The sequence below is a fragment of the Gavialis gangeticus genome, unplaced genomic scaffold (genome assembly GCF_001723915.1).
Source record: "Gavialis gangeticus isolate Ggan-Ray unplaced genomic scaffold, GavGan_comp1, whole genome shotgun sequence".
Classification (NCBI taxonomy): Eukaryota; Metazoa; Chordata; order Crocodylia; family Gavialidae; genus Gavialis; species Gavialis gangeticus.
The window spans coordinates 21,127,325-21,142,511 of NW_017729032.1; the positions used below are offsets into that span (position 1 = coordinate 21,127,325).

General features: G+C 40.6%; 1 protein-coding gene across 1 annotated transcript in view; it reads right to left on the reverse strand.

The window, feature by feature from the left end:
* Window positions 1-1,028: 1,028 nt before the first annotated feature.
* MRE11 (MRE11 homolog, double strand break repair nuclease) overlaps window positions 1,029-15,187 on the reverse strand; it is a 40,538-nt gene continuing 26,379 nt past the window's right edge. The window contains exons 13-19 of the mRNA XM_019524678.1: window positions 14,496-14,558; window positions 13,237-13,468; window positions 11,954-12,037; window positions 5,459-5,517; window positions 4,608-4,672; window positions 3,688-3,766; window positions 1,029-2,893 (exon numbers count right to left, since the gene is read on the reverse strand). Coding sequence (XP_019380223.1) covers window positions 2,840-2,893; window positions 3,688-3,766; window positions 4,608-4,672; window positions 5,459-5,517; window positions 11,954-12,037; window positions 13,237-13,468; window positions 14,496-14,558 — 636 coding nt within the window. The 3' untranslated portion in view covers window positions 1,029-2,839. The remainder of the gene's footprint in view (window positions 2,894-3,687; window positions 3,767-4,607; window positions 4,673-5,458; window positions 5,518-11,953; window positions 12,038-13,236; window positions 13,469-14,495; window positions 14,559-15,187) is intronic.

Sequence of the window (15,187 nt, forward strand, 5' to 3'; positions counted from 1 at the left end):
GGCCCCTGTCGCTTACCTGTTTATTCGTTTCGCTTGTTGGTCTAGGCTGGGCTGTAGTTGTGGGTGTTGCTTGGTCTGGCAGTCCGATGTTTCCTCCGCCCTCATTTTCCCCTTCCCCCAACGAGCCTAGTTTAAAGCCCGCCGGAGGAGGTCTGCCAACCTAGAAGAGAACACACGCTTACCTTTATGGGAAAGGTGGAGCACATCCCATCCAAGCATGTCTCTCGTCGTGATGGGCCGGTCATGGCTGAGGAAGCCAAAGCCCGCCTCGAAGCACCATTCCTGTAGCCGCTAGTTGGTCTCCGCGATGCATGTTTCATGCCGTCTAATATGTTCTAGTAGTGTGCACACACCCACTATGAATTACAACTACGTAAGGAAACCTTATTTAAAAAACAATGATGAAGAGAAACACTGGAAAGCATTTGATCCCATATAGAAACAGGAAAACCATCTAAAAGATGCAGTGTTAGTTCCCTGATGACCTAGGGCATGCCTGGACTGTAAGAAAAAAAGGAGCTCCATTCAACCATGCTTTTTTATGACATTTTTTGCTTAAATAAATCAGGAATCTATTTATTTTCAGTAGGAAATTTTATTTAGCTAGCAAGATATATAAAATGTAAATCCTTCTGATCTAATGCAGAGAATTAGCAGAGCCATACAGCTGACATCTACTGTTTACATAACATTGTAAATGGCTTTTTGTGAAAGAAACATTTTAACTTACATCTGGTAAACATTATTAATAATTAGACTGAATGTAGGTTAGAAAGCTTTTGGCATCTAGCTCCCCCCAAAATTCTCTGTTTGCTGCTATAAACTTCTCTGCTAGTCCTATCTGACAGGCAAGACTGCTGCACAAGGACAGCCATTTGTGAATGGGAAGAAGAATCAGACCATCAGCTTGTTTCCTCATTCCCCAAAATGACTTGCAGGGCTCCTCAACAGTCCAGAAATCTGGTGGTGGAAGAGTGGTGGCATTGCCACTCCCCTGCTCCCAAATTTCCAGAACCGGGGGAGTTTCATGAGCCAGACAGCATGACTGTGCACCAGTACGGGGCTGAATCAGAGCAGCAGGTAGTGCAGAGCCACACTGACTCCATGCAGGATCTATCCAACAGACCAGATCTGATAGGCAGGCAGCTGGACTGACCCTGCACCACTGATCCGGCCCATGGGGCCAAAAGGGTGAGCACTGCTGCCCCAAAGGAACAGAGTGCTTTGTAAATGCTACAAATCTTTTAATACCTTGTGGGCTACGTTCAGTATTTGATGATTTCCACAATGTACTCCAGATCTCAAAAGTTTACTTGGTTTCATAGCTGCAGGATCAAATGCAGACCCATGATGGCACAGCCAAGGCAACACAGCTGTAAAGCTCTACCTCACTTCAGGAACTGTCCAAGCTTCTGTATTTCCCCTGATAATTACTGTATGTAGTGTACTGCTTCCTGACATCCAACTGGGGGGGGGCAGTCAGGGGGACTAATGAACCATATAGCCCAATGAAAGCCATGAAGGCTTTGCACATTATCTATGCTAAACCACTGAAGGCTATACTAGCAGTATCTCAGATATTTCAATGTGATAGGTCATTTGGAAAGAAGTAAAAAATTATCAGAAGTGACCTTACAGTGGTTTCATACTGTGATCATGTTATTCTAGTTTAGAATTTGTCCCAATGGAAGACAGCTCTGCTGAAAACTGTGAGGTTTCAGTGGGAATACTGAAAAAAAAAGAGATGTAGGAAAAAATTTCAGCTAGAAAAGAAAAGGTAAGTACATTTTGCCCAGTATTGTCTTAATGCCTCAATCTTTATGCAAGCAAAACTCATGTTGACTTCTCTGAGAATCTCATTTAAACAGCTAGCCTACATATTTCATTTGAGTGACAGAAGTAGCCAGCCCAAGTCAACTTAAAGCCTCTGGCATTTTCTAGAACTGCACAGCAAAAAAAGCATTTCTATATTTTGTGACATTTTGCAATAGATATAGTGTAGCTTCTCACAGAAAGCTAAAAATATGTCTAAGTTTGGCAGTAATACTTTTAACACTACAAGTAGCATTTTGTGTCCTCAGGCTTCTCTACTCTTACTGCAAAAAAGAGAAAGCAATTGCCATTATGCCTGCAAAACTTTGCATATTGCTCTTAGTCAGTGGTGCTCAGCCTTTTAAAGCAGTGGCACATGTGCTTGTGATCCAACTGCATCATAGGCCACCATTCCCCTCCAGCAGGGGAGGGAGGTGGCTGCCTGTATCAGAGGGAGAGGAATGAAAGAGTAAACTACACCTGCCCTAGGGGAGAGGGGAAAGTAAAAGCAAAAGCAGGAAGAGCTGCAGAGATCAGCAGAACAGTGTAGGACAGAGAAGGGCATGTGCCAGGCCAAGCTGCTTGCCATTGATCCCCCATGCTGTAGGCCCGATCCAGTCACTTTGGGGGTTGGATCTGGCCTGCGGGTCATACATAGGTCAAGCACCATTGCTCTGATTTATTCCTCTATAAAATTCAAAAAAGATTAATACATTTTGTGGAAGGCAGAATTCTTTTATATACGTTCCAGTGATGCAAACAAACCTTAAGAAGTTTTACAAAGTAAACATTTTGAAATACTCTAGGGATTCTCTCTCAAAAAGTAGTTTTTTACTGTTAGACATTTAATAATGCAACACCTAAATCACGCTGCATTCACAGTATCACTAAGAACTACTATTTCACACAAGGAGTAAAACATTAAGGCAAAAAATAATTTATGGTAAAATGCTATATAAAACATTGCATATTTATTTCCTATTTCTTCACAATTTTGGCAATATCTTTTTATTTAATGAAACCAGAATCATCTTCTATTTCTTCTTGATGCAGTGGTGTTTTTGAAGGGGTCGAATTCATCCTGTAATTTAAGAAGGTAAATAGTTTTTTTTTTAAATACTAAAAAGTGCTGAATAAAATAAAATTATTATGAGATCAATTTAGAACACTGGTAGGTCATTTTATTTCATCTTTTTTCCAGTAGGTAGGTTTAATTATTTCATTTTCTTAGTTCTTACTCATTACTTTGAATATAAATGCAATTCATGGACAAACTGTAAATACAATGACATTCCAAGTAAGACAGTAAATCAGGCTAGAGTTAACTAGACTGGAATAATTATTCCAAAATCAAATCAGTTTCCAAATGAGCTCAAGGCAGGAGGTACATGTAACTATATTTTTGGGGGATCCCAGAATTAAATTATGGCATACTCTTATTTTCTTGTATACTAATAATCACAATTAATTATGTACTGTGATACTGCAACAGCATCAGCTGCTTAGAAACTAAGATGATGTACCGCAATTTAAACCCTAACATAGACAAGTATTCTGCAAAAAGCACTGAATGGATCTACGTTGTAGTAAATGTACATATGGAAACAAGTCCGTTTCTTTTTGGATGTGGGTTGCCAAGTATTAATTTGCATGGTTATGAACCTCAGTTATGGCTTTTTTTTGGTTCCTAAGAGCTAAAAGAGTTAAACTGAAAAATTAGTTCACTTAATTTTAATACACAACATAGTACTATTAGAAATAGATACAAAAAAAATCCTGACTAAATATTAGCTATTATTCTGACTACATATCTTTAGCCAAGTAATTTGCAAAGCAATAATAAGTTGGAAAAACTGACAAAAAAGCATACTGTACCTCATCCGATTCAAAATCAACTCCCTTACTCATCAGGCTTTGAGAACCTGTTTTGCTGGATGTAGATGTACTTGACACCCTAGATGGTTATAAACAGAAACACATATAAAATCATAACAGAACATGGCACCCATACCAGATGTTCCAGTGAATTTCCCGAGTGACTGGACCAGATCTTATAAAAACATTATTTGTAGTTCCCCCTCTCCTGTTACAATGCACATACTTAATGTAACAAATGAGGTATTAATGAAAGAGTGAAAATCAGCTGCCTGTTAGCTGAAGATTAGGTGGTGCCAGTTTTTCAGAAGAGACCAACTCCCAGCTGGGCCACATACTAACGTGGCAAGATTTTCACCAGTGTTCAGTACCCATCAAATCCCAATAAAAACAACAGGAGCTGGCCTAACAACAACAAAAATATCTGATCTTCTTTGTAGATTCAATCAGCTATAGATAAAAGCGCCATAAAGCCCTGCTGAAGTATGCAATCTATACAGGTATTGGGTGAGCCAGGTCCAACTAACATGATGCGTCTTCTGGGAATGCACTGTGCTTGGCATGGGTGTACCCCAAGCTAAAAGAAAAGCAGTCTTGTTTTGTTTTTTTTCACATCTGTAAGCAGCCTTGAAATCCGTTGTGATAGTTTAAAAAAAAATGAAATTCAAATCTCTCAAACACTATGAAGTCTGTGCATGTCATAGGTCATAACTTTTATTTTTGCTTTTAAATTTAGTGAAATGTGATTAGAAATAAAAATGATAAATTCTAATGATTAAAAAGTGAATTTCAGCTAATGGAGCCCTTTATAGATAGTGACAAAAATGAAGTGCTGTGATCCAATAAATACGCAACATACCAGAATGGTGTACAAAGACCTCCAAAAGTCCTTAAGCCATTATAAAAATAAATGTACCAACCTCTGATTTACTTTAGAAGCAGTAAAAGGAATTTCTTCCACATCTGGGTCATCATCTACAATGTCCTGGAAAAATATAAAACAAATATTTAATATCTACTGCTTTTGGCTAGAACTGTGGCCCAGGGTAGACCCTGGTGAAGTGTGAAGCTCAAGGGACAGAAAGTTTATTGTATTTCTTATTTTAAATTGAACAGTGCGCTTCTTTGGGAAAAGGGGAGGATGAGTACATTTTGGAAACAGCAACAGCTTCCCAGTGAGAGATGCAGGCATGGGCTTGGGAGAGACAAAGTCTCTACGAGTTATGAAGCAGGAGAGTAGGAATTGATAAGGATGGGAGAAAAAAATTAGAAGAAAGTGTTTACCTATTATGGAGGAAATGAACAAGAGTTGGGAAGTGAGATTGTGTTGGGCAGGGCCAGATGCCCTCCTAGGCAAGAGGAAGTAGAGCAGACGAGGGTGGGGTGCGGGAGGGCGTGGACTGTTTTTGACCTCTGGGGTATTAAGAGGTGGTGTTTTGTTATACTAATTTTATATTAATATTTTATTCTGTTTTTATAAGACTCAGTGTGGAATCTCCAACCCTGGAGGTTTTTAAGACCCCACTAGACAAATCCTTGACTGATATAGTTGGGGATGGTCTTGCTATGAGTAGGAAGCTGGACTTCCTGAGATCCCTTCAAGTCCTAATTTTCTATGATTTTGTCTTTTATTGTAAGCTTCTCTGAGCATTTTTTGGGTAGCATATACATCTAATAAACAAATATTTTTGTTTTTGCTTGAAAAGGGCAGATAATTAGAACACTACAAAAAGGCAGCAGTATTGCAACTTTACAAGATAGTTTTTCTCACCTCTGAGTAATTCTTAGCAGATGAATTCCGAGAAGGCTGTTGCCTTGAAGATTTAAAGGCTAAAATAAAGCACATGAAAACATATCACAAGTGTTATCTAAAAAGAGTAGTTCTCAACCATTTTTGTACCAGGGCCCATTTGTAAACACTGATGGCCAGGCCCGAGCTGCTGCCTCCCCTGCCTGCCCAGACCACAACCTCCCCAGTGTGTGGGGCAGAGGGTGTGTATGGGGCAGGGAGCTGTGTGAGAGGCATGGAGGGCACAAAACAACCCCTTGCAGTCTGGAACTCTGCCAGCCTGCAAGGGAAAAGCCATGGTTTCCCATGTTTTTCTCCTTTAAAGGAGAACCCATTGTAAAAGTTTGTTAATCTATTTTTAAAGTCTGTTCGCAACCGTTTCAAATATTCTGGCAACCCACAGGTTGAGAAACAGTGATCTAAAATACCCATAATTTATTACATGATCAGGTCATTTCACACAACATTCCACCTCCAGACTTGCTTTACAGTTTCTTCCTTGACAAATCAAAATTAAGCAGGATTAGGTCTTCTCTGAAGTAAAGTAGCAACCGAGTCTTTGTTGGGGTCAGAAAACTGAAAAGAAACCTGCCATTATCAGAAGCTTCCTATTCTGGTTGAGAAAAGTTTAATTACACTGTTCAAGATAAAGAGGACAAAAAAGTTAGGGAATGTACGAGGGTGTTTCAGAAAGTAACAGCAGTTTTGAAATAAAACCATTTTACGTACAATGGTCATTTACTGGACTATATCACTTCTCCACATAATCATCAGGGATTCTGTTTTTCTGTTTAAAAATCCCCACTTTTCTGATTAAGCCCCCCAAAGTCCACATTTCTCCACGATTAAAATGAAATGCCACTTATATATGTATGTGCACATGTGCATTTTATTTATTTATACACACACAGCTGGGCCCATATCCTGGTGAGCTAAGGGAGCAGGAGCAGCTCTGATTTTGTACAATAAAAACAAAATCAAATGCCAAAATATATAGGTATTTAGAATGTATTTTATTATAATGATTGAGGCACTGGTATGCTTCCAAAGTGCTTTAAAACTGGGACTATATCAATAAACATTGTGTTCAACTGATAGATAAGAGCTACTGAACACAATGTTTCATTTATATAACGTGCCAGAACGTATTTGCAGTGCTCTTATTTTAAGTAATCTAGGCAATTCTTTTCCTGTATTTTATGTTGCATGCTTTCTATACTAAGGCGTTCTGAATCTAATACTTGTAGCACAAGACATCAAAACTGAATTAACCACCGATTTCCCCATCTACCATACTATCCAAGACAACAAATATATTCATAGCAAAAACTACACATCTTCCTGATCAGTGCCCAGACCTTTTGTATCACTGATACTGTGCAGTACTCTCTGACAGAAAATGTTAATCAGATTAGGAAGTGAATCAGCACTGCTATATGAACAACACTATGTTCAAGAACACTCGGACTAAATGCGTATTTGGATGCCCAAATGCACTGAGATGCTCACAGGGTGATTCATTTTCTAAACTCAAAATGAAGTTGTAGATACATCTTTAACAGAAAGTTGTAAACCAAAAACTGGATTTGCAGATATTTTCAACCAGCAATTAATGGGGGTTCCATACATATGAGCTCTATCAAGAGATATTTTAGACCATGTGTTGTTACTGTAGCAAAGTTCTTAATGTCTGTGGAATATATCAAAACTCTCTTACCAAGTCAGCCTAAAGTCAGCACTAAATGATCTTGCTTGCTTCTTTTTGTAGGCAGCATGGGCACCTGATTATTCCTGCAGTGAGTTAGGGAGTCTTAGACAGTTGCGGTGTGGGGGGCCTCTGGAACAGTAGTGGCCAAACTGTGGCAAAGGTGCCACAAATATCACAAACAGTCTGCGTGTGTGGCATGCAGCAGATGAAGGAGGGGCTAGGCAGCAGAGGCAGGTAAGGCAAGAAGCAGAAAATAAAGCAGCAAGTCGAGCAGGGAGAACAGACCCCCCCACCCCCCCCAGAAAGCAGAGCAGCACATTGGGCAGGTGTGACAGGGCCATGCCCGAGCTGCCGACTCACTGAGCTCCAGGTGGTTGGCACAGGACTGGGGCATGGGAAGAACCCTGCCCCAGATGCTGCTGTGACTGGACTGTCACCTGAGATCCCATGCTGGGTGACCAAGGTCAAACAGGAAAGAGAGAGGGCACCTCCAAGGAACTGGGAAGAGGAACAGCTGGAGGAGCCACAGCAAAGTCGCTCTCCAGTACAGTGGAAGCAGCAGGCATGCCTGTGGAACAGACAACTGGTGGGAGAATGGACTATGCTCAGATGCAGCATGGGCTGATCCAGGACTGCACTATACCCTGCCAGATACAAGAAAAGGAAGAGCCCACATGATAGGGGCAACCTGCCAGGAGGCATAGGGAGCTCAACCCGGTGGGTCAGAAGTGGTGCCCAGAGCACCAAACTAAACCCATGCTACAGGAGAGGGGTAGCTCAGTGCACCAAGGTATCACTGCCCTGCCTGACTGACAGGCACAAGCTATTTATGTTATATTATCTGTTTGGCTGTAATTCCCAAGACAGAGTCACAGGCACAGTGTACGCAGATCTGATGCTCATTGGGCATCTAAAGAAAACAGAATCACATTGTCACCCAACTCGTCACTAGAGTTTGGCTAAACACCCAAGCAGAAAGGGGTGGGATATAAAGGGGAAGAGGAGTCCCACAGAAGCTATATCAACATGATCACACCAGGGCTGCCAGAGAACTAGATACCACCTCCTCGCAAGTCAAGGTTCATCTGGAAAAACAACAAAATTGTGGTGGATGAGAAAGCTAGGTGCAATGCGACCAGGTGAGCAGGGCATGCCCACAGCCCAGCAGTGGCTATGTCAGGTGTGGACCTGTCACACAGGGGAAGGGGATCTGAATGGCCCTTGGGGAGGGCAAGGGACTAATTTGTAGCACACCTGCCATAAAGGCTGGCCCCTGTTGCTCTAACAGCCCTCTGGTACCTGGCCAATCTCCCATGACCTCATGAGGATCATTACTAAGGGGTCTGAAAGAACTCTGCCAAATCTTTTAGTACCCTAGGATGAGGTCCATCCTTCCCTGATGACTTGAATTCATTCAGACCCAACAAAAGCTCTCTGACTGTCTCTTGTTAGCTCCTCCCTCAACTTGTCCTCTTCCTTATCCAGATAATCCTCGTTAGGTGTCTGGCTGCAGCTTAATTTTTTTTTTTTTTGTGTGAAGACTGAGGTAATATAGCTGTTGAGCAGATGCATCTTCTTTGCATCTTCTGTTAGGAGTTCCCCCTGACTGGTCAGCAGAGAGCCCAGGGTTAACAGAGGACCCACAGAAATGGACTATGGGGGTTTTTGCCTTCCTCTGCATCAGAGGCATGGTCCTCTTCCTTGGATCTCTCAAACATATTTTAACAAACTACTTCCTGTCCTTGTAGCAGCATTACATTGAGAGTACCTCCAGCCCCTGTAGCAGAGCATGGTGTTTTGGGGATTTGTAACTGGTAGCTGTACAAAAGGGTTGTTCATGAAGTTTCACAAACAGGTTAGACATACACTTGTACAGGACAGTTTGAGAGAGGAATGATACTGCCTTTAGCAGGGAGTTGGATGAAATGACCTTCTACAGTCCCTTTGAGCCCCATTTTTCTATGATTCTATTATAAGGCATCTAAGTGGCTTAGGTGCTGTAGGTGACTAAATGTCATTCTATCCCAATCAATTAATTTTGTAATACTCTCATTTCATCCTCATGACTGACAAAAAAGGAGCAAGTGTCTCAAGTTGCAGCAAGAGAAGTTTACATTGGATATTAGGAAAAATTTTCTCACTAGGAAGACAGTAAAACACTGGAACAGGTTACTCAGAGAGGTGGTGGAAGCTCCATCCTTTGAGCTTATTAAGACCCAGATAGACAAAGCCCTGGCTGGGATGATCTTGTAGGGGATGGTCCTACTTTGAACAGGGGGTTAGACTAAATGACCTCTGGAGGTCCCTTCAAACCCTAATTTTCTATGATTCTATGACAGTAACAAAAAAACCCAATGAGGACCACCCACCCACTGGAGTCAATAAGTCCACTTACGCACTTGCTGCTTTTTTCAAATTGGGGTAGAACAGTGACACTTTGGTGCTTAAGATGACTTACACACTCAAGAGTTGGAACAGAATCTGGTCCTCATCATTTCCATAATAAATCCTGGTGATCTGAGCTCAACCATATTAAAAACCCTGGCCCTGGTTATTTCTAATACTACCTCTACTTTGCTAACTCATTGGCAATAAATAATAGAGATTTTACAGTGTCTTTTATCAACAAAGTGCCTACAGAACAACCACCTATCAAATCAAGTTAAACTAAAAACATGATCCTTCTGAGTTTGCTAAGGAGTGCTAGAAAGGAACAGAGTGGCAGATAGGGGTATTCTGCTCTTCATGCCCTTGAGGGGGCATGAGGACATAATGGATATGGAAGTTACTGTGGATATTTCCAGTTAAAAATATTCTGAATCCCTATGCAAGGGTGCATGTACACCAAGAGTAGAAACCATGGGTACAAGACTTGAAGGAGGAATTAGAAGTTTCTCACGTTTGACATGCCAGGGATCCTGGTTTTCTCCAATTAAAAAAAAAAATAAAACCCAAAACCCCCAATTTTCAGTTTAAAACAAGAAATATAAAATCCACATTTTTCAATGATTAAAATGAAAATCTTAATCATGGGAAAAATGTGGATTTTGGGTTACTTTTTTAAATTGAAAATTGGGGATTTTTTTTTTAAATCAGAGAAAACCAAGATCCCTGGACATAACCAATTTGTCAAACCTATCATTATTTTTTATCCAGCACCATCCCATCCACCATATTCACAAGAAATTTAGACTTAAAAAAAAAGATTCTGTGCTAAGATTTTACCGTTAACTTTGTCTGGTCAAAAGAAAGACCATTTCATATATACTTGTGAGGCTCTTTAAAAATAATTTCCACATAAACTTCCAAAGACTGAGAAAAATGCTAAAATGTCCGAGTAGAGGATAATAATAAAGCAAAGTTTAAAACTTGTGATGTGAGAGCCCATGGAAAGTCTCTGTAAGAATGTGAGGTCCTGTGTGGGAGTAATGGCTCTCCCCTCAAAACCAGTTGGAGGACTGGGTCCGTGCAATGCAATATTGAAGACTGTACCAATTCAAAAGAGAGTTTTATGAATGCAATGTCAAACCCATATGCTGCTGTCTTGTTTCAATTAAAAATGGAAAAATCCAGTCCACTTCTGAGAGCTACTCCAACAATGACCTAGCCTCTTATCACTGTCAGCAGAGATGCAGAAGACCCATATATTAAAACAGAGAAAGCATTTAAATACTAAAATTATATAAATATAAAATGAAAATAAAATAAGCCACTTTTCACATATAATACTGAAATTCTCTCATATTAAAGTTCTTTAGAAGAGTGAATTTTGAAAACTAAAATGAGCCACTTCTGTGAATGAAGGCAGAAAAAGCCACTCAGAAGATCTAGTATTAATGCTGCTGTTCCACATAACATACTTCCAGAATACTTACAAAAAATGAGAACAGGAAGTGAGGAGTAGATGAAAACTAAAACTGATAGCAATGTATTTACTGTATTCAATATAATTATAAAATGTAGCCATTAGATAACAAGGTTCATGTTTTAAGCACAAAAACAATCTTAAAATATTTTTTAAAGTTACAAAGTAATTAGATTTGTAAAAATTAATGATACAGTTTGTAACTTTAAACAGCTGTGGAAAGCTACAATATTGAAGACTGCTAGCACAGTGTACTTATCTCAGTGAAATCTAAAGAAACAGATTTTGGTTTAAAATTGTAATTGAGAAAAAAAATGTGCTTTTCAAGGGCAGCAAGCCTCATTTGACCTACACTGGGTAAACCTGAATACTGTTTTCTTTACGAGAATTGCTCTAGATTTATCCTCATCTAACAATTGCATTTTCACCATTGCACCTGCCATATGACCACAAGTATTGTTATAAAGCTTGGCTTATTTGCACTCATTAGTGCTTAGTGACATTTTCATCCATTAGATTCTACATGTTTCCTACAAGATCATATCTGGAAGACTTCAGAAGGCATGAGCATCTGTTCAGCTTGCCCTTTAAAGTGTTTCAAAGACTCACATGCTTGAAATGTCATGCCTGTCTATACCCTAAGAAATTTATTTCATTTGGTTAAATGGAGTTGAAAGACGTTAGTGGAAACCCTCAGCTTTCATTTGAACCCCATTCACACTTTATTATTCCACTTCATGACAGCCAAAAGAATCTCCCTGCAATGGCTGAATTCTGACTACTGGAAAGGAAAGGAAACAAGATACTGCATCATAAAAGCAGTTAACTTCATTATGGCTTTTTGCAAGTAGGTAACAATGGGGGAGGCTGAAAAACGCTGATGCCGTGCTGATTTTGAACGTACCATCAAAGATAGACATATTCTTGGTAGGCGTAGCAATAGGCTTGTAAGTTCTACTGCTACTGGATGACTCCTGGCTAGTATTTCCTGTAGAGAAAGTAATCAATATTCAGTTTTGTTCACAGGTCTACCACACCCACAATAATTACATGTTCTAAAGAGGTGGCCTTGCCCATGCTGGAACAGGTGTCTGATGTACCCGGAGGCTGGCGGGTATGGGCAGCTTCAGCACAGCAAGGGCCATCTGGGTGTCTGTGGGGAGGGCTGAGCACATGCCTATTTCCTACTGCTCTAGGTGGGGCTGCAGCAGGTCCTGGAAGGTGGCCTAGGTCATGCAGAAACCATGGCTCGTCATCCAAGTGTGCTGGACGATGCACAGCCAAAAAAGTACCAGGCCCAGAGGCAGCGGAGCTAGAGACCCAGGAGGGTGTCAGCAGCCCCTGCAGTGGTATCATGGAGCCCTTTGTTGGTGTCCCTGCTGGCGACAGTGGCAGCAGTAACCAGGCAAGCGATCACTGTGCATAGGGGAGCCGGGTGAGGCAAGACAGCTGTGGGTCAGGCAAATTAACACAGCAGGCTAGCAGGGCCAGCAGGAGTGCTAGCTGTCACTGCCAGGGGCAGGGAATGAAGCAGCTATAGGGCAGGGCAGCATAGTAGCCAAGGAAAGAGCTGCTGTACACTGTCCCTGTGCTTGGCACACTGCTCTTGGGCAAGGAAAGGGCTGGCCAGAGAGCGGGGCTGGCTTTTGAAGATGGTTACTGGGTGCTGGCAGCTGCAGCTGGAGCCTAGAGCTCCCCCCATGGTGATGCCAGGGGCCTAGTGCAGGGCTGCAAGAAACTGGGTGCTAATCTGCTCCCTAATCGGTGCATGTGTAGACCCCAGCCCAAAAGGGTTTACACCAGATTAGTTTACACCACTTTAAATTTAGGCCAAAGTAAATGCATGTGTAGACATGCTCAGTGTCTTCCAACCTGTGGTTCCCTAACCACTTTATTTTTTAAAATACTCATCCTCCTTTCAAATCACAGAATCTGATCCTGCTATCATATCCGCTAACACAGGCTCCCCAAGGCATCCATACTGAGCCTGGTGAAAACAGACTTGCATCAAGCAAATCCATTTGTACAACTGGGGCCTTATTGCAGCTTTTAACAACAGGGAAGGAATGATACTTTTTAAAGTGCATAATCAGACACAGCCAAGCTACACATCATTTTAGGGCAACATTGAAAAGACCTGCAACAGAAACCTCTAATACTTACAAGACAAAAAACATAACTACTAACCTCTTCCTCTTCGAGACACTCCTCTTGTGGCTGCATTTTGTCCTCTTGTACCTCTTGCTCGAGCCCTTCCTCGCCCTCTTCCTCTGCTGGTTGTTGCAGAGATGGAGAAGCCATCATCCGAATCATCACTACCTTTTTGTTCCATTGTTCTCATGTCCATAAGTTCATCATCACTAGAGAAAGTGGTGTGAACAGTTTCCTGAGATCGGTGGGCTCTAGCTCTGGTCATTGCCTGAAGTGAATGATAAATATAGGATATTTAATTTTAGTAAGGAAGTACACCAGGGTTGATTAGTAATGACATGGTCATACCATCCCAGTTTTGGGACCAATAATAACAACTAAAGGGCATCAAGTTGTGGTGTAAATCAGTTTAGAAAACAGAAATCTTCCTCCTAGTCATGCCACAGTCACATTTAGTATACAAAGTCAGGATTGCTTATGAAACACTTTTCTTCTTTTCAAAGTCTACAAAACTATTTTTTATAATAGTCTGTTTCACAGTTTATTATTAGGTGACCGCACCACACAATAGTTTGAAATGTTTTCTCTCTGTCATAATATAGTTATTTTTCTACTTTCAAGTGTGTGCAGCAAATAGTTAAGCCTCAAAGGCAAATAAGTTGAGTGACTAAGCTGTCCTTCAATGTAATAAATGTAGTAATCAAAAAAATAAAACAGGAATGAGAGAACAACATTTGGGGGGAAAGGAAATGTAGAGAAAGAAAAAAATATGAACTATAATCTGGAAGAAAGATGAGTGGGTTGAATTTTAAAATTTGCATTTTCAATTTTAACAAAAGTCAGGGTCCAGTCCTCCTTAAACTGGAATAAGTAGTAAGTCCTCAGATACCATTATGCTTACTGTGTTACGGAAGTGAAAAAACTGACCCATAAGTAGATTTGACCCTCCTAGTATTTGTAAAAAAGCACTCTTTTGCTGAGAAGTGTACAGGATTTCCAGTAATCTGTTTGTATAGCTGTCCTCTGCCCAAGTCAACTTTATTCCCCTTTTTAATTTAGGCAGGACCTTAAATCACAGATGCAACTACATGAAAGAGTAATAGAAATAACTATTACTGGACTTAGGAACTAGCATGCCATATATACTAAAAATGAGAATTATGGGGTAGCCACAACTCCTGACTTGATTATATTTCTAGTATAATAACATACTTATGTTCCAATAGAAAATAATAGTCCCATATTCCTATGCAAAGTACTCGATATACCCTAGGTTTGCAATTCAGGGTAATTACCTCCCGGACTTCTTCATCCTCTTCTTCAGTATTCTTTTTTCTGGTCTCCCTAAATTTTCGCACCTGTATCATAGAAAACAAGTTTAAAAAAAAACAGTTTTTCCTGTTCATCATCATCCAAAATAGGGATCAGCACCCGATGGTCCATGAAGCCGTGTGGATTTGATAGCATTTGGTAACAGAAGGCCCTGACCACATTGCAATGAGACTAGACAGCAGGGCTTTGGCAGGAGGGAGTTCTGCCTGACACAGCCAGGTAGCAGGGAGAAGCAGTTCTAGTGCCAGCCCACCTCAGACCCAAGATGGCTTATTCTGGCCTGCCACTGGAAATGTTGCCGACCCCCAATTTAAAATGAAGTGAGCAAGTAAAAGAGCCTTTGCTTTAAAAGGTACGATAAACTACACTTTCAGAAAGTAATCCACACAATCTTTTGGTTTATACGGGCAGTCCTTGGACTTACAACACAATTGGTTCCTGAAAACCTCATCTTAAGTCAAAATGTTGTAACTCAGAACCAATTTTCCCATAGGAAACAATGTTATAAATTGGAGATTGGTTCCTGAACCAAGGTCTAATATGCTATTTTCACCAAAAATAACCCAGAATGTTGCACTCGATCAATTATAGATGAGTAATATAGCTACATTAAGGTATTTATATTGTAAATAGCAATCATATTGATTTGGAAGGA